The sequence below is a fragment of the Filicampus tigris genome, chromosome 1 (genome assembly GCF_054856515.1).
Source record: "Filicampus tigris isolate MCC_2025a chromosome 1, RoL_Ftig_1.0, whole genome shotgun sequence".
Taxonomy (NCBI): Eukaryota; Metazoa; Chordata; class Actinopteri; order Syngnathiformes; family Syngnathidae; genus Filicampus; species Filicampus tigris.
Window position 1 is genome coordinate 12,607,563 of NC_141217.1, and position 23,200 is coordinate 12,630,762.

The following is a 23,200-nucleotide window of genomic DNA, read 5'->3' on the forward strand; positions in this document are numbered from 1 at the left end:
TGTTGTACATAGAAATTCAACAAACATGGCTGCAGCGAGTGAGCCACTGGAGCTGCTAGTCTCCAGTGGACCAATGATGGCGGGGGTGCTGCAATGACGAGGAGGCTCAATCAATTCGAGGGCAGTACAGCTAATAGGCAGCAGAACACCTCGGGAAGGAATCGCACAGAAAAGCTGCAATAAGACTTTCATCCACTGCATTAAAAATGTAGAGGAATAGGCTAAAACATGGCTCAGATGTGACATTCATCAAGGGATTTGTTGAGGCAAGTTCCTCCAAAGCAGCGATTGTTCAATCCAGGCTTAGAAGCTCATTGCTACTCTCAGTCTGTGCCATTAAGTGCACATTTAAGGCGGTTTAATAAGATTGAAAAATGATCCTGATGGCTAACAACATCAGTCAGCACAATCTGTCATCGGTGTGTGTGAAAACGGCAATGTGAAAATGTGACGCACGAAGTACAGGGGTGCCTTGAGATGCGAGTTTATTTCACTCAAAACTCAAACCGTCTTCCCCCATTGAAATGAATGAAAATGCCACTGATCCAGCCTCGATCCCCCTAAAAAAAAAAAAAAACTTTTTTGAATTTGTTTTAAATTAGGAAAATAGCACTCTATCTAGATTGTAGTTTATAAAAACCCATAGTTGTAACATAATTAAATAGAATGTAAAGAATTGAATAGCTTGTGTGTCATGATTCATTTATTGTGGCTCCTTCTGGTGTGCACGACTTGGTCACCCTGCGGCAGTATAATACAGATATGTGGTAACATGCAGACAAACGACCAAGAGTTTCACTCAATTATAGTGGCTCAGTAATCTTTAATATACATTTTTGGCAGAGGATAAGAAAATATAGTCTATCTATGGCGTTTCCCGTTATGTGTTAGTATTAAGCTAGCTGACTTTTGGTAAAGTTAAGCGCTTGTTTTAGATACACATGTAATTCACTTTGTCTTATGTTTAGTTTGGTATTGATCTTGAACTAATAATGGCATGAAACAGCTCAAAGCCTTTGTGTGTGTATGTATGTATATGTATATATATATCTTTTTTTTTTTTTTTTTTTTTTTTTTTACACCAAAGTAGGTAATCTTCCTGATGTCTCTTCTGTAGTTCTGGACGGACACATGAATTGTTAGGTTGCAGCACTCGCAATTTTACACATTTAAGCTGTCAGGAAAAAGAGATGGCTGTCTGTGTCTGTCAAGGTAAGCTTTTTTTATGTTTTGGTAACGGAATCATGAACGAACGTGTATAAAACATGGTCATGGACAAGCAGGATTTAACAAAAAGGGCAACTGTTCAACGGCAACAGTATTCAATGTTTGGATGATTTTGGCATTGAAGAACTTCACTGCCCTGTTCCTGGGTTAGGGTCTCATCCAATGTCCTTGAACCTCAAAAAGGTTTCTCTGGATGAGTGAAAAAGAAAATCCCACATACACCGTGTCCCGTGGAGAGAATGGGAGTTGTTGTTATTTGCAAAAGTGGATCAACTCCCATATTTTAATCATCCTCCCTCCCTTCTTGCGGGTATAATGTCTGGTGTCTACATGTAGTGTATGTTACATTCGGTGTTCCATTTAAAAGTTACTCTGCACACTATGGGACCTGCTGTCGCTGCATCCGAGTGCGCAATGACTTGTTTTGACAAGGTCCCACAATCCCTTGAGTGCTCTCCTGACAGCCTTAAAAGCCTTCAGTACACCAAACTACAGTGTACAGTGTGGTTTTACTGCGACACAACAAGCCCCGTGGTTAGTTTTAGCACAATATTTTCTTCCACTTTCACTTCCTGCAGGTGGAACGGTGGTCTCCGAATACTTTTGCCCAAATATTGATGTTATGTTCTATACCAGTTTATTTTGCCAAAAATAAGTGCGTGTATGTGTGTCACACACAAAGTGACATGCATCGAGGTTTCATGGCTGTAATGAGCACAGGAAGGTTTTGTTGATTTGCTCTTTAGAAGTGGTGTGCCCTAGTTAACAAGGCTCCTTCCGCGTGCGCATGTGTCTTGCATGTCTTGCAAAGGAATAGTCAGAAGTACTTGGGAGCGAAAATCGATTGGCTTAGAAATCGATGGTTATCACATCAGGCAGGTGCTTGCTTCTCTCAACCACAAAATCGCTATTGAAAATGATTCAGTGTTTGATTTTTGCTTAGACCAGTTTTATCCCAGGAAAGCTTTTGATGCTTGACCTCCGCTAACAGGAAATTAACAGAGCTGATTGTGCCATTGGCGACACTAGAGATTCTCAAAGCGTGGTATTGGTGCCATTAGTGGTACACAGGGTCCCTATTTTAGTAAGTGAATAATTACAGAATTAAAGGTTTATACTTTAATATTCTTTACAAAGTTACATTGGCTTAAAAACATTGAATCCAGTACAGTATTTGTTACATATTTAACTTTAAGTACAATATATTTCCATTTAATATTTTAGTACTGTTTGAAAAAAACAACAACATTTATTTGGGTGCATTTGTTATCGAACTTTTATATGCAGTGTATTTTAATGTAATCATTATTTAAATGCAATGTTTTTTTCTTTTCCTATATTTAGGCGCCGGGTCACTGATGGTGTAGTGGTACACACGCCTGAGTTGTGTGCGGGCAGCGTGGGATCGGTTCCCGCTCAGTGATGGTGTCTGTGTGTTTGCCCCGCGACTGGCTGGCGACCAATTCGGGGTGTAGTCTGCCTTTCGCCCATTGTCAGCTGGGATAGGCTCCAGTACCTCCCCGCGGCCCTTTACAGGATAAGCGGTTTGGAAGATGATGACACATTTAGGCGCAATGTCAATGTTCCAATGGTGCATATTGTTATAGTGGCACACGATAATATAAAATAATAAATGTATTTTAATGTTGGTCATTATGGTTTTATTATAGGTTATACTTGGTTTAAAAAGTTTGAGAGCCACTGATCTACACTGTCAAAATCACTCTTAGGGTGATTTTGGATGGATGGTTAGGATGATCATTTTTTATTGTATTTAATGCCTGGTTAGGGCTATCTTTTTTCTTTTTTTTCCCCCCTTTTGTTATGCAGTAATGCCCATATAATGCTAGAGCGCCATTTGGTGTAAGACAGACCTCCACAAAATAAAATGTAAAAATTGGAATGTTGTGTTTGTATGTCAGTCAGTTTGTTTGTTAGCATGCTACTTACTTGTTCATGGATGATAATGAACAGACAGGCAGTGACATTACGATTCTGGCATGAATGGTTCCATTAATACCCAGAGCTGGGCACTTTTGCCAGTCCGGCCGCGACCCTCCACCCTTGACCTGGGTACCCTTCCGGCCGCGCCCCTCCGCCCTTATTCATAAAAATGATCAACCCCCTGCCCCCCGCCCCGTTCCGCCCTACGGCCCCCCCCCCCAAATAAGGGTCCGCGATTGACGCCGCCGCGGGAGAGATGCTAACGGCAGACGCTTTTTAAGGATCATTAGCTGGCCAATTTACTATTCGAACCCGCTGTGAACACACTTCAAACACCCTTCAAAATGCGCCACTAGTACTTTACGACTTACCAAACTGCGTGTGCTTACTTCCATTGCGAGGTTGGTTTTGTCATATTGTATAATTATGTGGGTCCTACAGACGGCCAGAAGTCGCATTCAACAAGTTATTTATTTTGCATCCTCTCTCTCCTACTCTCCGTGTGGGAAACTGTATGTCATCGCAACATGTGACATAATGGACCGATCAGAGCAGCAACAATTCTTGATGGGTGCGTGGCATGTGTTGCAGACCTGTGGCCAACAACACAATGCGTCGGTCACGTGAAGCAATGCGGCAGTTGTCGCTCGCGCCGACGCGGAAGTAGAAAGAGGCCTAAAAAGAAGCCTTTCACTGAGTAGGCTGAGATTAAATTTGGCCGCTTCGCAACCACGTCAAACTCATGAGGGCCGATTAGTGGGCCGGACTAAATTCCACTTCCGGCCATACTTAGTCCATTTTTTTTTCATTTGTTGGACCCCCCACCCACCCCAAAAACGGGCATCCGGCCGGGCCGGAGGGTCCGACCGGTCCGGCCCAGGGACGGACTGCCCAGCTCTGTTAATACCACAATGGCTCCAAAACTGAAAATCAGTTCTTGTATCTGCACCTGTTTCCAGGTCCCTTTCGCAGTGTAAAAGCTCTTCTTGGGTCCATGCACAAGTTCTGAGAAATGCGATTTCCTGTGTGACGTTTTATGTCGCTGTTCTTTTTATGTGTGTCCACAGTCCCTCCGGTTTTGTCCGTTTCCCAACAGTCGTTCAACGCCACTGCCGACTACCAGGAGTCAGTCACCTTTACGTGCATCACCTCTGGATCGCCTGACCCTGTCGTAACATGGCACAGGTATCGTCCACTTTTACGTAAACGGAAGCATTGTGCATCACTCTGCCATTCACGGCTCAAGATTTGCCAAACAGCAGCTCTGCCATAACAACGGAGCCCTAGTATTTGTGTTCATGAATGTGTCAGTACTTCCTCGAGGTAAAACTAGGAGCTGTGCTTTGCTGGTTGTAGATCAAGTCGATAAGCTTTCGTGGCTCTGAGGAATTTGCATTCCGCCCTCGCACAGGACCTTCCCCAGCTGTACTGTAAAAGCACACGCTGCTTTGGGAGGAGGGGCGTGAAAATTAGCGCCTGAAGAGTCTTGACTCCACGCTGTCAGCTTTGCACCTCATCATGAGAAAATTAGCTCATAGAAAACTTGCTATTTCCACCTGAGAGTCTGTTGATAACAGTGAATCGCTGCTTGTTTCCTGCGGTGCACCCAGTTATTTGATTCCAATGGGCCGTAAAAGTGTTAGATTCATTTTAGCCCTCTTAGGTTTGATCATTTTTACACCTTGATGCTTCCACATGTCTCGGTTGCGACATGTTGATGTAATGCTTGAAAGCCAGCAATGCATTTGTTGTATAAATAATCTCATCAACCTTTGATGACCTCAGGCATGGCTCTGTTTCAAATTCTTCTACGTAACATGAAATCATTGGCTACCGCCAAGGAGCGATTGGTAAACATTCAAAGGGAATTGATCTCAGTAGAGCGCAGAGCTCCCACAAGGATTAACAATGCTAACATGGATCGTAACAAAAACTCATTTACATTTACACCTACATTTAGTCATTAAGATATATTAATGAATGTTAACAAAAGGGAGAAATATTCCACAATCTGCATCATAATTTAATGGGATGCTGAACCTCTCCACAAAGTTGTGTCTCAAAAACCATTACTTTCCAGTCAATCGAAACAACGCCATCATGCTTGAGCGACGTGTTAAAGTTGGTGTTATAAATTGTATTGCTATTGTTGGAATTTTTAGCGGGTACTAGGGCATAAGCCCAATTAATAGTTCACAAAAACAACATCTACTCAATGCGTGTTTGTTTTATCTTTCAAGAAGGTGTCCAATGGAAATAGTTGATTGAATATGCTCGTCATCTCTGGAGTGCAGGAATCAGATCTGGGCTGCTTTTACTACCTCGCGAACGCTCACACCTGTGAAAGACGAAATCAGAAAAGGGCGCGGTCTAAAATGCAACCCTCGCACGTATAATGTTGTCCTGACAATAAGTCTAAACAAAGTTGCTAATATGGAACAGATCCTTCACTATTAGGATTTCATACCAATGCTAATATTGCTATAATCTATTACGCTGTGATTGATTGAAATGATACAGACATGTCACCGCTGCCATAATTATTTTCCCCAAATCTTGTTTTTTAAAGGTCTTTTAAAGGTCTTAGAGCCATGAGTGATGCAGTAAATAAAACGATGAGCTGACTCAGCAGCGTAATGGGCAGAAATGAATCTGCACACAAACTCAACTTTGTGGCTGACCAGTTCCCTCTGGTCTCAGCCAGTTCAAGTGTCCAGGAAAGTCAGCAAATTTATTCTCAAGATAATTTCGCTTGGTTAATAGTGCCTAAAAATAACAGACGATATGGCGGTAGAGCAATAGAATCCATCCATCCATTATCGATACCGCTTATCCTCACAAGGGTCGCGGAGCGTGCTGGAGCCTATCCCAGCTGTCTTCGGGCAGTAGGCGGGGGACACCCTGAATTGGTTGCCAGCCAATCGCAGGGCCCACAGAGACAAACAAACATCCGCACTCACAATCACACCTAGGGGCAATTCAGAGAGTCCAATCAACATACCATGCATGTTTTTGGAATGTGGGAGGAAACCGGAGAACCCGAAGAAAACCCACGCGGGCACTGGGAGAACTTGCAAACTCCACACAGGGAGGCCGGAGTCGGGATCGAACCCACGACCTCTGAACTGTGAGGCGGACGCACTAACCAGTCGATCACCGTGCCGCCAGCAATAGAATCTTTATTTTATTAAAAAAAAATTTAAAAAAATCAAAACCTATATATATTTGACCAAATTTGGACGTGCGGGATATGAACTTTCCTCATTACTAACAAATATCCCCCAAACATGACCCCTTTTAAGTGCAAAAAACACTTGACTGGCATAGCTACATGTCAGGTTCATCAATTAGACATTTTGTAACACAACACCAATGAAGAGGAAGACACTCAGTTCCTTGTTACCAGCTCATGAGGAGAACGGAGAAATGATACAATTTTCCTGTTTCCCGCTGTCCTCGTGAGGAGAACGTCTCATACGTTCTGACGTTCTGACCTTATCTCCCCATAACCTCTCTTTATTAACGTTCAGGATTCCCTGGCTACATGAGTGTTTCCAAACAAAGAGGTGGGGAACTTATACAAGTTATTGGAAACACTTGAACTTGTTTCTCAATGTGTGTGCATGTGAGTGAAAGATTACTGTGTCCATGCGTCATAATTACACCAAAGCATTACATTGCAAAAACATTCAGTCACATCCACAACCTTCTAAACCTTATCAAATGGCGTCAACAAGTCTGCTGTTGATAGATACGAAAGCAGAAGCAATTTCTTCATTGCAAGCAATGTGACACGAGGACTCACCTTTATATAAAAATTCATGAATCGTGAAGACCGGAGAAAGTCAAGTAATGCAGACTCCATTGCCCTGACCAAGTTATTAATTTAACCTGTAAGTAACCACCCGATTTAGCCTCCCAGTTGCTTTTCTTGTCAGCAGGACGTTTGGCCTCGCACCCATGCATCTTGGGTAATGGACTGCCTGTCAGTCAGCATAATGACATCCACCGACATCCATCCGCGTGTCCCATGCTGCCCGTGCCGAAGATGAGGCCCCCTCTTCATTTCCTCTTTGGCTCGCCAACGTTATTATTACTTGGCTTCGCTGTTTCCTCTGCTGACTTTCAATTATTTTTGCTCACTCTTCCTACAGTAGCCAGTGCCACGGTGTGGCATTGTTTGCGTGTGCGTATGTCTCACCACACATTTCCCATGTTCCCCACATCTACCTTTCTCATTGCCATGCAACGCGTGACCTCACACAGAAGTCCATCAGCATATTCTATACTTGGTCTCTTATCACTTTTCAATTCAGTTGCACAATGGCTGAGGGTTGAAAGGAAAACAGGGGCCAGCTTCATATTGAATGTCTGACTTATCAATGCCATCAAAATAAACGAGCAAGAATGAAAATGTGTTTTCATACCTATTCTATTCGGGTTTTGGGTTTTTTTTTTTTTTTTTTCAATAAGAAAAGTAAACATAAAGTGGTGTGTGCTATGTTTGTTGTATACGCACGCACACACACGCAAACACTGGCAGTTAACATTTGGTACAGATGCAATATGAAAGCCATATCAAAAAGTCTTTCTTGGAAAATTGGAGGAAAAACGTTTTTTTCCCCAGGAGTCCAAAGACAAGTGGGTTTAGGAAATCGAACTTGCCTCACACTGTGACGCTTGTGTGATGAAGATTATCAACGCTGTATTCCACACCACAGCCAAGGGCTGCAGCCTGCAGCCAACTGGAGCCAATACACGTCAGCCTTGACAACACTGACACACTGCCTGAGCAGAGGAAGAAGATCTCTCCGGGTGACAGAGTTTGAGAAGCGCGAGTGAAGAATTTTGATGGCGGGGTGAAAAAAAAGATGCATTTAACCATTCACTAATGAAAGATTCTTTTGAGGAAGACAATTTCAAAGTTGAAAAAGCTTAGTCTGATTGTTGACTTTCATCAGCTCACTGTTCTGACTGCGCTCGTGCTATGTATTTGTGCAGGAAAGGCCAGCAACTGGCGCCAACGGATCAATACATTCTGAGTCAACTGGAAGGGGGGCGGAGCATGCTCACCATCCGCAACATCCGTCAGGGTGACGGAGGCTTCTACTACTGCAAGTCCACCAACAAGGCGGGCTCTCAGGAGAGGGAGCTCTTCCTCAAAGTGTTTGGTGAGTCACTGAGGCCAAGAGTCTGCTTTTGACCTTTTTCCTAACTCACTGAAAAATGGCAGTAGCTATGAAGGTTGTATAAAATAGAAAATAAAGATTTATTTGAAGGATGCTCACATTTTCTCAGTCGCATCAGGGTCACATTTTCATCGGAGCTGCAGTTTCAATAACTGAATTGCTCTTAAAGATTTTATTACACAGTATGTATCGGTACTTTGTTATTTGCTCAGGTCTATCTGATTGTGCACAAGCAGATTATCAAGCATGCAAATGTCAAGCAGTGATGAGCATTTGTCTCCTTGAGTGAAATCAAAACCAAAGTTTTATGTTATTGAGGAAAACAAATAGCCACAAATAAGCTAAGTAAGAGCTTATATAAGTAAGAGCAGACGTAACATTATATTAACATCAGGCAGTTTGGCCATTCAGCCCGACGGGGAGAATGTGCTTTGGTGATGTTTGCTTTGGAAATTTCAGAAGTCTGATCAAAAGCATTTGGGTGGCAGCAATGGCCCAGACATTGCAAATTGTCTAACTGACTGAAGAAGCTTGAAAATATTCAAATTCGACAAGAGTGAAAATGTATTCTTTAAGAATTTGGGGGGGTTGTTTTTTTCTTCTTTTCAGGGTTCCTTTAAGAGCTCATTTGACAGTTATGGTGCTTTAATTTTTATACAAATTATATAAATATCAGTGCTGCCCAGCAGCACTGGCATGCATATGAGCTGTTTCAATTATTATAATAACCACAATTATAATGTCAAATGTAGTTCTTAACCAATGCTGAGGTGTTTTGTCTTTTTCTTGGGCTCACTTTAAAAGAGAGAATAAACTGTCAATTCTGGAGATTTTCATTTTAATACAACACATAACCTCTTCACTCTTAAAATGTTTTGTATTTAGGAGGGGAACACCCCACATCATATTTTTACGTATTTATAATTACACTCTTTTGACAAAAGGATTGGGGCACACATCCGAAGCAACGGTATGAGATTACTGTACCCTATAATTTCAAGTTAGTTGCCTTATGAAGACCTTTTGGACACCTGTGTGTCCGACAGCTAGGGTCCTTTTCTGTTGCAACATGACTTTACCCCTGTGCGCAAAGGTTAAAGCAGAAAGCAAGAAAGAGAGAGCCCGGACCTCCGCCCCATCATCCTCAACAACTTTGTGATGAACTATATGAAGCAGAGACTGCGAGTGAGGTCCAACATCTGTGACCTTTGACCTAAAAATCTGTGTTCTGTAAAGCATAAAGTTCTGTGCGAACCTTTATGTCCATGTATCTTTAATGCTCACCGTATTATGCTAACAGTAACAGCCAGTATACTGCATGTTCTCAGTTGAACTATTTAATGAATGCCAGGAAGATTTTTTAATCCGTCCAACATGGTTCCTACTCTGATCCTCACTGAGTCATCCCCACACAGGAGGGAGGCGCTGCCTAGCCTATGTGACAATGTGTGACTCCACGGTCATAACTGGTTTCAATTATACATGTGTGCCAGGTTGCCAATACACTAGACGGGAAGATATAGAGCCAGGTAAAAGGTGAAAACGACACAACAAACTATCTTGTCACCAATCTAATTAAGTGCCAAAGAGTCCTAATCTAACATGGCAAACATCCCCACCACTATGACCTATGAGACAGTCTTCCCAGAACAATTTCTGTATTATAGCCGTAAAGGAAGACAAATTGGATATTTTCCTCAAATCCTCCTCTAAGTGCAATTGCGAGTGTTCCATTACAGTACTTGTTTACATTCCGTCTTTAAAAGTCCTTCACACTGTGGGGGACCTGACGTTCCTTGCTCTGTTTCTGTGATACCTTGTTTAGACAAGGTTCCACATTCCCTTGAGCGTTCTCCCAACAAGGTTAAAAGCTTCCATCTCGTACATCAAAGCAACAGTGTGGGCTTGCTGCCACTCAAGCCCGCTTGTTGAGAACTAATGTATTGACTTTGTTGGAAAGATGGTGAATAAATGTATCCATCATTTATACACGATGCTCTCGTCACTGCCCTGCACATGCAGTGTTTTCAAGCTTGCTTTGAGCTCCTTATCCGGAGGGACAGATCCTTCGCTAGAGATCCCCTCCAGCACCCTTTTTGCACTCCTTATGATTGTGTCGGAATGGAATCACCTGGTGCTGGAGAACCATCCCTCCAAACAGAATTTTGTGTATGTTTAAAGCCAGGAAAAGTGGAACGTGCATCGCTGCAGAGGCAGGCTGGATGTTTGAGAAAGATAGAACTGTTTTATCTGTAAATCTGCTAAGAGTGGGCCAGAGGGTTTCCTCCTCTACTTGACAGAAGCAGAAGCCTGTGATTTATAAATGATCAGCACCTCAGTCATGCATCAGCTGTGTGTGTTTAAACCTGCCGGCGTAGCCTTCATCTGCGCTTTCTGACTGGCGCGCTCATCTTCTCTCCTTTTTTTTCCACCTTTTCTCCACCCCAACACATCCTCCGTGGCTTCCAGTCCAGCCCCACATCACACTGCTGAAGAATGTGACGGCAGTGGAGGGCAACGCTGCCATGATCTCCTGTGTCGCTGAGGGCGAGCCGCTGCCGGACATCTCCTGGAGACGAGCCAGCGATGGCCGGACCTTTGTGGACGGAGACAAGGTAGAGACTGCCAAAAGACCCATCTGGCACTCAGCGCTCGGAGCACCAACAGGAAGTGCACAATGTCATCCAGTGTGAACATGCAAATTTGCTATTTTAGCAATACTAAGATTATATAGTTCTTCTTTATGAGTCTCTCGTAAAAAACAACCTTTAGAAGCTATCAAAAACAATCCACTGCAAAATATGTGTAGATTCCCAGTCGTCCAGGTCATGGTCATCCGCAAAGCTGCTGCAATCGAGGCAACTGGACTGGTTTTGTCCTTTTCTAAAGGCCTAGATAGACCAATCCGACGTCGGAGGTCGCGAAGCGTCGTGGCGTCTGATTGCGTCGTCTGATTGGTGTAGTGACCACCTTCGTAGCGTCATAACCCGTCAGGAAGCGTCTGTGGGCATTTCAGCATGTTGAATATGCGTCGTGAGTCGTGACATCTAGTCACTCCGATTGGCTGTTAGCTAGCAAATCAGCGCTCGGAGCACCAACAGGAAGTGACGAGCGCGGATAAACAGTGAGCACGCCTTTGCCGCCTTAATCTTCTTACAAGTACAAGAACGAGGGTTGACAAGTATTTTACGATACCGTGTCAAGAACGTGAGGGTTAACTTCACGTTGGAGTTCATCGAGTGCGAAGAATATAGCTGAATGCATTGTTTACATTTTTATAATCCGCCCCCGGCCAATAGCTTTCCGGTTGGATTTTGAGGAATAGTGACTACCGCCGCCGATGGTATGGAGGAGTATTACAACCCACGCATGTGCAGAAGGTACTTTAACGGTCAGCGTTGCAGGCTGTCGTTGTGGTGATTTTTCCAGCGTGACGTGCCGATAGCCGGCCCGACGCCACAGGGGGTAAGCGTCTGTCACTGTTGGCTAACGTCGGATTGGTCTATCTAGGCCTTTAGACTCCCATCGCTTACGGGAACAAAAGCTAGAGGCTATCTCAAAGACAGAGCAGAGGCGAACCCTACCACCCACAACAGAAGACATAAAAGAAGACAAACATCAAGAAGGCTCTCACTAACTGTGGATATCCAAACCCAGCCTTTGTCAAATCCACCAGGAGAAGAAAAGCTATAATACCCAAACCTGAAGAAAATGGGAGGTGCAATGTGGTCGTCCGCCTTGTGACTGTTTTTTTCAGAGAATGTAAGAAGATGACAATACCTGGTTCATCCCAAGGGCAAAAATCTAGAGAGAAAAAATCAGCAATGTTGTGTATGCAGCGCAGTGCTTATATACTGTACATTAGAGAGACCAAGCAGCCGTCGCATAGGCGCATGGCACCACATCGCGAGCGGCTTCCTTGGGGCAAGGGTCCGCGGGTCATTTCCACCTCGAGAAGACGAGACATTGCTTTGCTGAAAACGATGTGCAAATCGCAATGTTGAGGGCCGCTGGATTGAAAGAGGCAACTGTGAAAGAAGCCAACTAGTGTACAGTTTGTCAAACTAGAGAAGCCATCTCTAAACAGAGGAGGAGGTTTGAGGCATCACCTATTGTCTGTTTATAGCAACGTCCTGACATCTCTCCCCCCAAAGATCATCTCGTTCCTCGGGAAGAGCGGCCCTAACGAGTTGTTTTGCCACAAGGCGAGTGAACGACCGATTGGTATGCAGGGCAGTCTTTTCACTACCAGCAACAACACCACTATTAGTGAGCACCTACAGGGTGCACACCCACTGAGACACAAATAGGGAGGCTCCACACCTACAATTTTAGAACTTGAGAAGCCTCTTCGATTAAAGGTGAAATTTCTTCAAAAAAAAAAAGATCAGTCCAGTTGCCACAATTCAACCTTTGTGGATTCAGCTTCAAACTGCTTCTGTAGCCTACCCGGTAGGTATTTGCTGTGATCGCCTCTTAAACTTGAGCAATAACATGAGCCGGCCTTTATGAAATTAGATCAAATAGAAACACAGGCAGCACGTTGATGTTGTGGTTCCACCGGTTCGCATGTCTCCAGTCACAATCAGAAACATCTCTGCAAAAACATGCATGCTAGGTTAATTGAATACTGTACCCTAAATCAGGGGTATCCAACTCCGGTCCTCGAGGGCCCCTATCCAGCATGTTTTAAATTTAGATGTCCCCCTTTCCTCCAACACACCTGATTCAAGTGATCAGCTCATCAGCATGCTTTGAGAAGCCTGATAACAATACTGATGATTTGAATCAGGAGCGTTGGAGGAGGGAAACATCTAAAACAAGCAGGATAGGGGCCCTTGAGGACCAGAGTTGGACACCCCTGCTCTAAATCGTACATAGACACTAAATTTCGTAGAGTTTATTTTACTCTAAAATTCCTATATTTGGTCCCAGAAAACAGTCAAATTTGAGGGTAAAATATTCAGCGTGATAGCTCACCGGAAATTTACACTGAATATTTTACTCTCACATTTTACCCCGTTTACTGGAACCAAATATAGTCTTTATAGAGTACCTTTAAAGGCCTAGATACACCAAATCCGACGTCGGTAAGCGACGGGGTCTCTGATTGCGCCGTCTAATTGCTGTAGCCAACGCGCCTTAACATCGGACCCCGTCAGGAAGCGTCTGGTGGGCGTTTCAGCATGTTGAATTGGCATGGTGAGTCGGGACATTTGGTCATTCTGATTTGATGTTAGCTAGCTTTTCTTGGCTATTAGCTAGCTTTTCTATCCTGGCGTACGTTCTCACCCGAAACGGGCGAAGCTAGAAATGAGGCGCGGTCTAACATACAGCCCTCACAAACAACTAAACAAAATGTGGGCTATTCTCCTCCCGTGGCTGGCCCTGTCTGTAGGGCTGATCCTCTCCATCTGGTCTCATAGTCAGCAGGACACAATGACTCGTTTAACTGATTATGTGATTTCCGTAAATGTGTAAGTGCCATATTGGTTTTTGATTAACATATTGGCTAATATAAAGCCATTCATATAAATTTGAATCCTTCACGTGCCTTCTTTCACTGAAAGTGCTACACAGTGTCTTACTACACCTAATAGCTATAGAGCATAAGTCATATACAGTGCATTTTCCGTTTTTTTTGTCCTTTCATTAATGTCATTGCTTTCATGTCTACGTAGAGTGATTGAGTGCCTGAGTGTGCCTCGTCTAGTTGAATGCTAAAAGCCAACATCTAAAGGTAATTACTGCGATATGTCCTCATAAAAGTAGTCATAATCGTTCCCATCTGCCATACATGAATTGTTGAAATTAGTGCCACCTTACACCACAAGTACTGCGCATAACTCGTCCAAAAACAGATGCTGTTCATATTTTTGCTCCATAGTTGATGATGGATTCCTGACGTTTGATTTTAACGCGCCTTATCCTCGCACATCAATGGCAAGAATGACCTTGTCTTTAGATTTACAACAAAGAATTATTTACATCAAGAACAGCTAGTTACACAAATTAGAAATTGAATGAGGAGCAGCTATAGGCTATCTTGGGAACGTAATTATTCGGCAAACGCGTATGCACTCTCAACCCTTGCAGAAGGCTGAAACTCCCTCCCACAGGGAAAAAAAATAGCTACAGCACTTTTTTTTTTTAATGGGGGAAAAAGGTCACCATAAAGATAAATGTATGTGTGTGCTGGCTTGAACCGCTTTGGTTGATAAAAAAAAAAGTTGCAAATGCAATTATGGGAAAGCAACTGGAGCCCAACACACCTAAACACACACAAAGACCAAGTGAGCATGTGGGACGCGAGGCGTGATGGATGAACACTGTCATTTTATTTAAAGGCAGGACGTTCCTCTTTCCATTTGCTTTCTAATCTGCATATCTACTCTGCTCCTCAGTGGGCTTCGTATAGCTTCGTTCCGCTCACAGTGTAGTGTTTGTATTCTTGATCAACCACAGCCATCACCCACTGGACGGCGCAGGAACGATGGAGGCACAGCGTACGCTTGCCCATATTTGGCGCTGGTTACAAAGCGACCAAACAGGAAGTAGCCTGCTGCCTTTTACCCCTGATTTGATTGTTGAAACGGCTGCAACTTGGCAATATGTACCTGTCACCGTTTCAACAGAAAGCTCTTACTTTGTTTATCAGGAGGAGGAGGATGAGATGAACATCAGCTAAAATAAGCGTATGGCTTCATCTTCTAATGGTAAGGCAGGACCTGGGGGAGTTTAGGCTCATCCATGAGTTACAGATCCACGTAGACTGTCTACCGGCTTAGCAGGCAGCTGTCTTGTGTCCCAGACTTTGGGAGAATGAGAAACTGCATTATTAATTACGGAGTTCTCATTTTTACTTCAAGCTGTTTTCACTATAGAACTCCACCCCAAATTTCTTGTATTTTTACTCGTTGCTATTGGATGCACAGAGATGTACAAAAACATGCTTTGGCAGCAAAGTTAGAATCTGTATACAGTATATTTTGCCGAGGTCATTTTGACGCCTCCAGGCACAGTAAAGGTGTCTACCAAATCACTCCCAGCCCAAAATGACCACTTCATAGTGGACCTGGCAGCCTTGTTGGCAAATGGTGGCCATCCATTTGTGCCATTGAAAGTAACACGACATTCATTAGTGAATAAGACTGCTTGAAAATAACATTTGCTGAGCCCGCAGCAAACACTTCTCCTTGTGAGCATCGGGGGAGTGGCCGAAATACAGCTTGCAACTGCAAGCCTGTGGGGGATCCTGAGTTGAAGGGTTCTTGGGACTTAAGAGACAACAGCAGCTTCAAATATGTGATTGCTGCTCATCAATGGCTTAACAATTGCTTTCTTAACACAATGCATTTTATTGTTGTCGCATGGATGGGGCAGTGCAGTAATAAAACGTGAACAGCGTGGGCTTAAAAAAAAAAAAAAAAAAAAAAAAACCTTCTGAAGTAAGTTGACGACAATTAGATTCAAGCCATGCTGACATTTACAGCTGGCATTTCTAATAAGTCTCCAGCCGCATACACCCACCCCTCGCCCCACCCTCCCCCGTCCCATCTAAGTGTCAGATGCTTGCTTGTATTATTTATGCATTCTGTCAGAACTATATGTTCCACCTCCTGTTCTTCACCAAGCCTTTAGAACCTATGCACCTTTTAGCTGTGTGCTGTCATGGCTGCCCCGTGTGCACAGTGCATGTATGATTGCGTGAACACGCAATGTAACCTCTGCGAGTATGTGCGTGTCTGCACTTCACTGTTGTTGTGTGCTGGCCACTTGCCTTCCACTGAGCTGCATATCAAACAGGCTGTGCTTTGGAGTCTGCCTTGGTCTCCACGCACACACCCCGCCAGTTGGCAGAGAGGAATGGGAATGGGGGGTGGGTGGATAGATGGGCGAGGGGGTTGTGAGCCAGTCATTTCCTGACTCAGAAGCTCCCCTCCTGGAAGTGTCTTCTCTCTTTCTCCTCCTCACTGATCCCTCCATCCTCAGCATTCAGAGCGTGTGCGCACCTCCAATCCCGTTGACCCCAGCTGGCGAAGTAAACAGTCAAAGTGTGAAGTGGTGAGCCACTGCAACTCGTTGGCTGACAGTACTGCTGTGATAAGAGTGCCCATAAGCTAAATAGGATAAAGCAGAGACAACAAAGCGTATGTTGGGGTGAAAACCGGGGTCATTGCAAAGAGTTAAACGTCTTGCACATTTCATCCAACATCAAAATGGAAGAAACATCTTCCCTTGCGGAAGATGTTTGTTTCTATCATACGAGAACACACTGCAAGATAACGCCTGACAAAAGCCACATTTCTACCCACCAGTACAGTTCCATTTAGCTAACTTTGGTACATTTTACAAGAGGGGTTTTCAACCATTTTAACTAAGAAGCAACCTTGAGTCTAGTGCTGTTTCGTGTAGTAACAGGTCTTTGTGCAATTTCTGGTCATGTCTGCCTATTTGTTGCAATAAAGTGGCGGATAGGGCCTTTCTCTAATCATTGTCTGGCAAAAACATTGCCCTTCACCCATTTTTCAGATATGCCTTGCTTTGCTGTAGCTGCAAGCGCTGGAAATTTGATCAGACAACTTCACAAGGATGTTATGTAGCATACACGTCCCTCATGACATTTTGATGTAGTCCTTATATTTTGGGGAGGTCTTTCTCCGTTTACGTTCCCTACTTCATCATAACATCGTGCTTGAGCTTCGCGATATGGACAAACTGTTATCTCCCGATAAAAGGTATATCCTGATACATATCCCAATATGTCATTTCTCCTGCAAATTGCTTTAAATCAATTTCCAATTTTCCATTTGTTCATAAAATGCTTTTTTTTTTTTAAAGAACATCCAATCAAATAAATTCCTTCCACTAATGCCCACTTGGTGCTGCAAACGTGCTGCAAATTGAGGGCAGAAAGGAGGATCTGACTATGTCAAAGGTAACAGGGTGGATGCCTGTCGTTATGCAATATTTCCTTTCAGGTGCAGTTACTTTGTGAAATATGCATGAGTCCAGCGTTTCACCTCACAAACTATTTTCATCTCAGCAGCCCCCCCAGCCAACAGGTTGTCATGTTCTTGTGTAGTGAGAAGCTAGATGGCCTCAGATTGCAATGGTCCATTTGCTCAGGCACTAACAGTGGATACCTGATGTATGTCCCTGTTACTCTTGATAGCCATTCCCGCCTCATAGTGGACGCCGAGTATGGTTATGTGTTTGACAACACCCAAGAGAACACTAGAACGCAATAAATACTCAGGAAGCCAAGCTACTGTCAGGTTGGTAATGAAAAGGGGGTAATGTCAAAAGTGCTTCGTCTGTTCTGGATTTGACGTGTGTGTCTCCAATAGCCTGCAGGTTGCACTTCAGTTGGTGCCTTGTCACTGGGTAAAAAATGACAGCAAGAATAAACAATTATTTTTGACATATTCTGCTAAAAACAAAATAAAGGAAACATTGTCGGGAGATTCGGGGAACATGCAAGGAATTCAACGCTACCATTGTCCTTGAGCCGTGCTTCATTCTTTTGGACTTAAAGTCAAAAGTGAGTAGATTTTTTTTTGTGTGTGTTTACATACTAGGGCTGTTCGATTAAGCAATTTTGAACCGTAACAGAATTGTCTGGATAAAACGATGTTAAAAACGTTCAAATCGGCACGTTCGATTTTGTTATTTTTAGTGTATCGTAGTTTCCTCTGCGTTTCCACTTCCTCCCAAGACCGCACAGTCCGAAACAGCGACAACATCCATGGCTACCGGCGAGTCTGCTATTTGCTCAGGCAAGTGAGCGTTTAGTTAATAAATTGGAGAAAAAATATGTCTGTACTGTAGTGTGTGCCCCGCATGTACAATACAACCGGTGAGCAAGTAACTCAACGTCTGAAAGTCGTCCTTTTTTTTTCTCCTCTACAACGGCCCTCCATACTATGCATCCGTTTGACAGTGCATTGTATTATTGAGTGACAGTTTTGCACTAACCATTGATTTATGTTTAAGTAAGACCTCCTTTATAATGCTGATTTACACAGAACAATGGACCCCCACTATTCGCGGGCGATAGGAACTGGGCATTCCTGCAAATAGTAAAAATCTGCGATCTGCAATCATTGAAATGAATTGGGAGAAGATAATTTAAACCCAGAACATTCTTAAAAAAAAAAATGTTTGTTTGCGTTTTCCACGAAAGGTGAGAAGGAAATGATGGGGTGGGTGGAGGGTGGGGAGCAGGGGCAAAAAATGAACAAATCTTTTTAAACCACCCACCGTACTGATGTCTGTTTTAAATATTGCGTTTGTGGAATAAGAGTTAATCAACCCGTTTTTAGCCATCTCTTGGGGTGGCCATTTTGTAACTTCTGTCCACTGAAAATGACATCACAACTGCTCAGGGCTCAGGTAACAACCAATCACCAGCTTGTCTGAAGCTGAGCCGTGATTGGTCGTTACCTGAGCCCTGAGCAGTTGTGATGTCATTTTCCGTCAACAGAAGTGACAAAATGGCCGCCCCCTGAGGTGGCCAAAAAGGCGTGGATTTTGCTGCTGAACTCATATTCCACAAACGCGATATTAATCAGAATGCCGTGTTTCAACTCGTGGGCCTGCTGGGAACATATTCTTGAAAAAAAATGTGTTTGGTTTAATTTCAACTTTAAAAAAAACAACATTTGGCTTAGTATGAACATGTTAAAAAAGTCAAATTATTTTATTTATTATTTTTATATTATAACAGAACCAACATTTCATCCCTTGCAGACAAATATATATACATAATACACAACTACACAAACATAGACACACGCACACACACAGACACACAGGGGAAATGACCCAGTACAGTGATACAGGCACTTAAGCCTAAGACAGGCTATATACCAGTCCAGGCCCAGCGGGGGAAAACAGAATGCAGAATAATATAAATACGCAAGTTGACAATTAAATATATAACAACCAAAGGTATACATTAAGGGAATAAATGAATATAACTTATTATAACAGGTAGATATCATGGTATATTCCCGTCCAATTCATGCTTATTCAAAAGTGACATAACATGATTCACCAGATGTTCGTGGTCATTGTCGACATTTCCTTGATCTTGTAAAACTGTGCCTGCTTGCTCCATTGATAAAAGATCCAGATAGTCTTTAAGCCAACAACCGATACTAAAACAATTTGGTTTCCTGACCTTCCAATTAATAACTATTATTCGCTTAACTGAGAGGAAATCCATCCATCCATCCATTATCTATACCGTTTCTCCTCACAAAGGGTCGCAGGCATGCTGGAGCCTATCCCAGCTGTCTTCGAGCATTAGGCGGGGGACACCCTGAATTGGTTGCCAGCAAATCACAGGGCACACAGAGACAAACAAACATCCGTACTCACAATCACACCTAGGGCAATTCAGAGAGTCCAATCAACTTACCATGCATGTTTTTGGAATGTGGGAGGAAACCGGAGTACCCGGAGAAAACCCAGGCAGGCACGGGGAGAACATGCAAACTCCACACAGGGAGGCCGGAGCCGGGATCGAACCCACGACCTCTGAACTGTGAGGCGGACGTGCTAACCAGTCGATCACTGTGCCGCCCAAAGAGGAAATCCAAATTTAACAAATATTGAAGCTTCTTGGAGACTGCCATCTCTATATTTTTTCCCAGTAGACATAACTGCTGGACAGAGTGGGAAACTAATAATACTAACTAATAATATCGAATGAATTGTACAAAAAATCTCTAGTACTCAGCCAAAATACAATGCCACAGTAAATGCATTAGAGTACCCGTCATGCCACATCCATACCAACACTTATCTGAAACATTAGAATTTATCTTCTTGAATTTATATGGAGTAATGTAGCACCTGTTCAAAATCTTCACTTGTATTATTTTGTATCTTACACATTTGCTATGATCATTTGAATTACTTGAGATTGATTCCCATTAGTCCACTGGGAACAGTACACCCAAATCTTTCTCCCATTGAGCCTTTACAGATGTGTAACAATTACACGGGGTACAGCAAAACAAATTATAAATCTTTGACACAGTGCCACTGCCATCAAGTTAATATCAATCACTTTATTCTCAGATAACTTAATGTTTCTAGGCATAAGACGTCGCATGATGGACTTCAGCAGCAAATATTGAAGAATATCCAAATTCATCAGCCCGAATTTTATCCTGAGATCATGAAAGTTAAGCATTTCTCCGTTATTGTTAAGTATATGACCCAATTCATTAAAATGTTTCCCTCGACATATCTCATTGTTGATCGCTTTCCCCCCAGCCATGAATAATAAACTTCTCCATAAAGGGCAAGAAGGCAAGGTCAAGCCATTGGTTTTAAGTTGCTCTTGCTATTTTACATAATATAATATTTGGATTATTTTCTCAATTTTTGTCTCATTTTGGAAAAGCACCCTGTGTTCAGCTAATCGTATAGCAAAACTTGGTGCGTGTGTGTGTGTATGTGTGTGCGTCTGTGCCCCGGTGGACAAGTGGAGGGCATGGTCGATTTTAACCCATGGAGAGCACTTTGAATCACATTCTGAAAAGAGCTGTAAAATGAAATAAGCTGCTATGTTGCCATCCAGTACAAAAAAAAAACCTCGCGATTTCAAAGAACAAATTTGTACATTTTCTCAGAACATATGAATCAATCAGGACCGATGTTGTCTAAGATGGAGCATGTCATTTTGATTCTCACTTACTGATTATGACCACAGAGGAGAGTTGAAATCAAAAATATCTTTAAACTATCTCTAAAATATTTAAAAATGTCTCCAAAGAAATTCAATAACCTTGTAATTCATTTCCTGGTAATTATTTTTGACATTGACCGTATGTATTACTCTAGCTTTGGTTGCATTGCACCCTACATCGGGACATACTTGACCTCCACATTTTCCGTCCTCAGAGCCAGGACGGACGCTTTGAGGTGCGCGGTCACCACGGCAAATCGGTGCTGACCATCAGCAGCGTGAGGCTTGCCGACTTGGGCCGCTTTGACTGTGAGGCACTCAGCAGGATCGGAGGCCATCAGAAGAGCATGTTTCTGGATGTTGAGTGTAAGTGGGCTTTTGAAATCCCAGAATGTTTCACGTCACTCTTTCCTGATTCAGACCATGTTTGCCTTCCCAGAACAGCAGTTAACCGTCTTAAAAATAAGCAACTTCAAACATGAACATGTGGTAAAATGGTGTCGACTGTAACGGTGAACCCAACTGTCACCCACAAGCTATAGTTTAGTCATGTTTTCTTCTTTCAATTCTATTCGATTTCGGGTTTACTAGCGTGCCGCTTTCACAGCCTCCAGGAAGGTAAATTGCTGTGCATCGTCTACCCGACACCGACTGCACTCCTGCATCAGAGGCGATTCCTCCATTTCACTTCTTGTTTGGAGCTTATTCGGCGTGGGCTATCCCCTACCTAATGAACTCTGACGCCGAGATGTGAATATTGGCCTTGGAATGATTGGGTTCATTATAAGCACTGCTTGAATGAGAGCCGCGGACAAGGCTATTTGTCGGTCACGGCACCCTGACGCTCTCAGAAACAATGGAATAAACAGCGAGGCAAATCGAGGGGCGGATTAATTTAGTGCATCTGATTATGGCGCTCTTCGATACCCGCATTGCTCAGGCAAGACGGCGTTGGAGGCATCCCCATGTAGAAGCACATTTCACATGTGTTCCATGCATCAGTAGACCGTAAATTCTGTTGCATTGGCCTCAGCTGACAAGTGGGTCCAGCGCAGACTCGGCTCAGGCAACCGCCGCCACCCAACTAATGAACTCATTTACTAAGTCACTGCAGGCTGAGAGGGGATAACTTGTCCTCGCTGGTGATGGAGATCCAGGCATCAATCTCGCTAATGGAATCCTGCAAGCAAGAATAAAACAACTGGAATGCCTCGACTGAAAGGAATGTGCAGGAAACTGCCGCTCCCATTTGTGTGAATGTGTCTGCTTCCATCTTTTTTTCTGTTGAGAGTTTGAAGCGGCTCCAATTAAGCGTGCTCTTATTGATAATGCTCAGGAATCTGAGTAAAATTCTCCTTTTGCTTTGAGGATCTCATCTCAGCAAGTAATACTTGCAGCACGAGTTTGATCAAACACACAGAGGTGATTACTTGACGAATGTTTGAATCATAAACGAGAGCGACATCCACTTTGTGTTTGTTCTGGACAGACATACCAAAGTTCTTGACCAACCATACCATCTACTATTCATGGGAGGGGAACCCGGTGAACATCAGCTGCGATGTGATGTCCAACCCGCCTGCTACTTTGCTGTGGAGGAGGGAGCACTTCGCCATCCCCGCGCAGGGGACCACCAACACGCGGGTGCACAACGGCATGGGCAAGTCTCGATTAGAGGTGTGACCAAAGCATGAGCACACAGATACATTCCTGTTTTTGTTTTTTTTGGCTTTTTATGTCTGCTTCCTATTTCTGTCAATATCAAAATTAACATTTTTTTTTTTCCCTTTTTTTGTTTTTGTTTTCCAGGTTACGCCAATGTCCGACAGGGACTTTGGTCGTTACAACTGCACTGCCCGCAATAACATTGGCATTCGATACCAGGAATTCATTCTAGCCCAGGCAGGTTAGTGTGAGCCTTGACCTCCAATTAAGTTTAGAATGTGCAAAGTTGACCAGCGTCACAAGTGACTTCACAACCGTACAAGTACATTGCAACCCACTGCCTCTCTGCTAATGGTAATGGCCCTATTTGCAATTATCACAAAGTTCCACACCCACTTCTATTCACCCTCTCCTAATCTCAAACAAAGCCGTCTAATATACCATTCCCTTCGCTATTTACCGAAGTGGACGC

The 23,200-nt window shown here is 43.3% G+C and overlaps 1 protein-coding gene across 6 annotated transcripts in view; it reads left to right on the forward strand.

Annotated features, from left to right (window-relative positions):
• The window catches only part of ncam2a (neural cell adhesion molecule 2a), a 239,390-nt gene that overhangs the window by 151,735 nt on the left and 64,455 nt on the right, over positions 1–23,200 (forward strand). For all 6 annotated transcript variants that reach the window (XR_015086058.1, XM_086025043.1, XM_086024917.1 and 3 more), the window contains exons 6-11: positions 4,239–4,356; positions 8,173–8,342; positions 10,830–10,975; positions 21,279–21,429; positions 22,553–22,740; positions 22,873–22,969. Coding sequence is in view for 5 of the 6 variants with exons in the window: in XM_086025043.1 (XP_085881169.1) it covers positions 4,239–4,356; positions 8,173–8,342; positions 10,830–10,975; positions 21,279–21,429; positions 22,553–22,740; positions 22,873–22,969 (870 nt within the window). In the remaining variant the exon portion in view is untranslated. The remainder of the gene's footprint in view (positions 1–4,238; positions 4,357–8,172; positions 8,343–10,829; positions 10,976–21,278; positions 21,430–22,552; positions 22,741–22,872; positions 22,970–23,200) is intronic.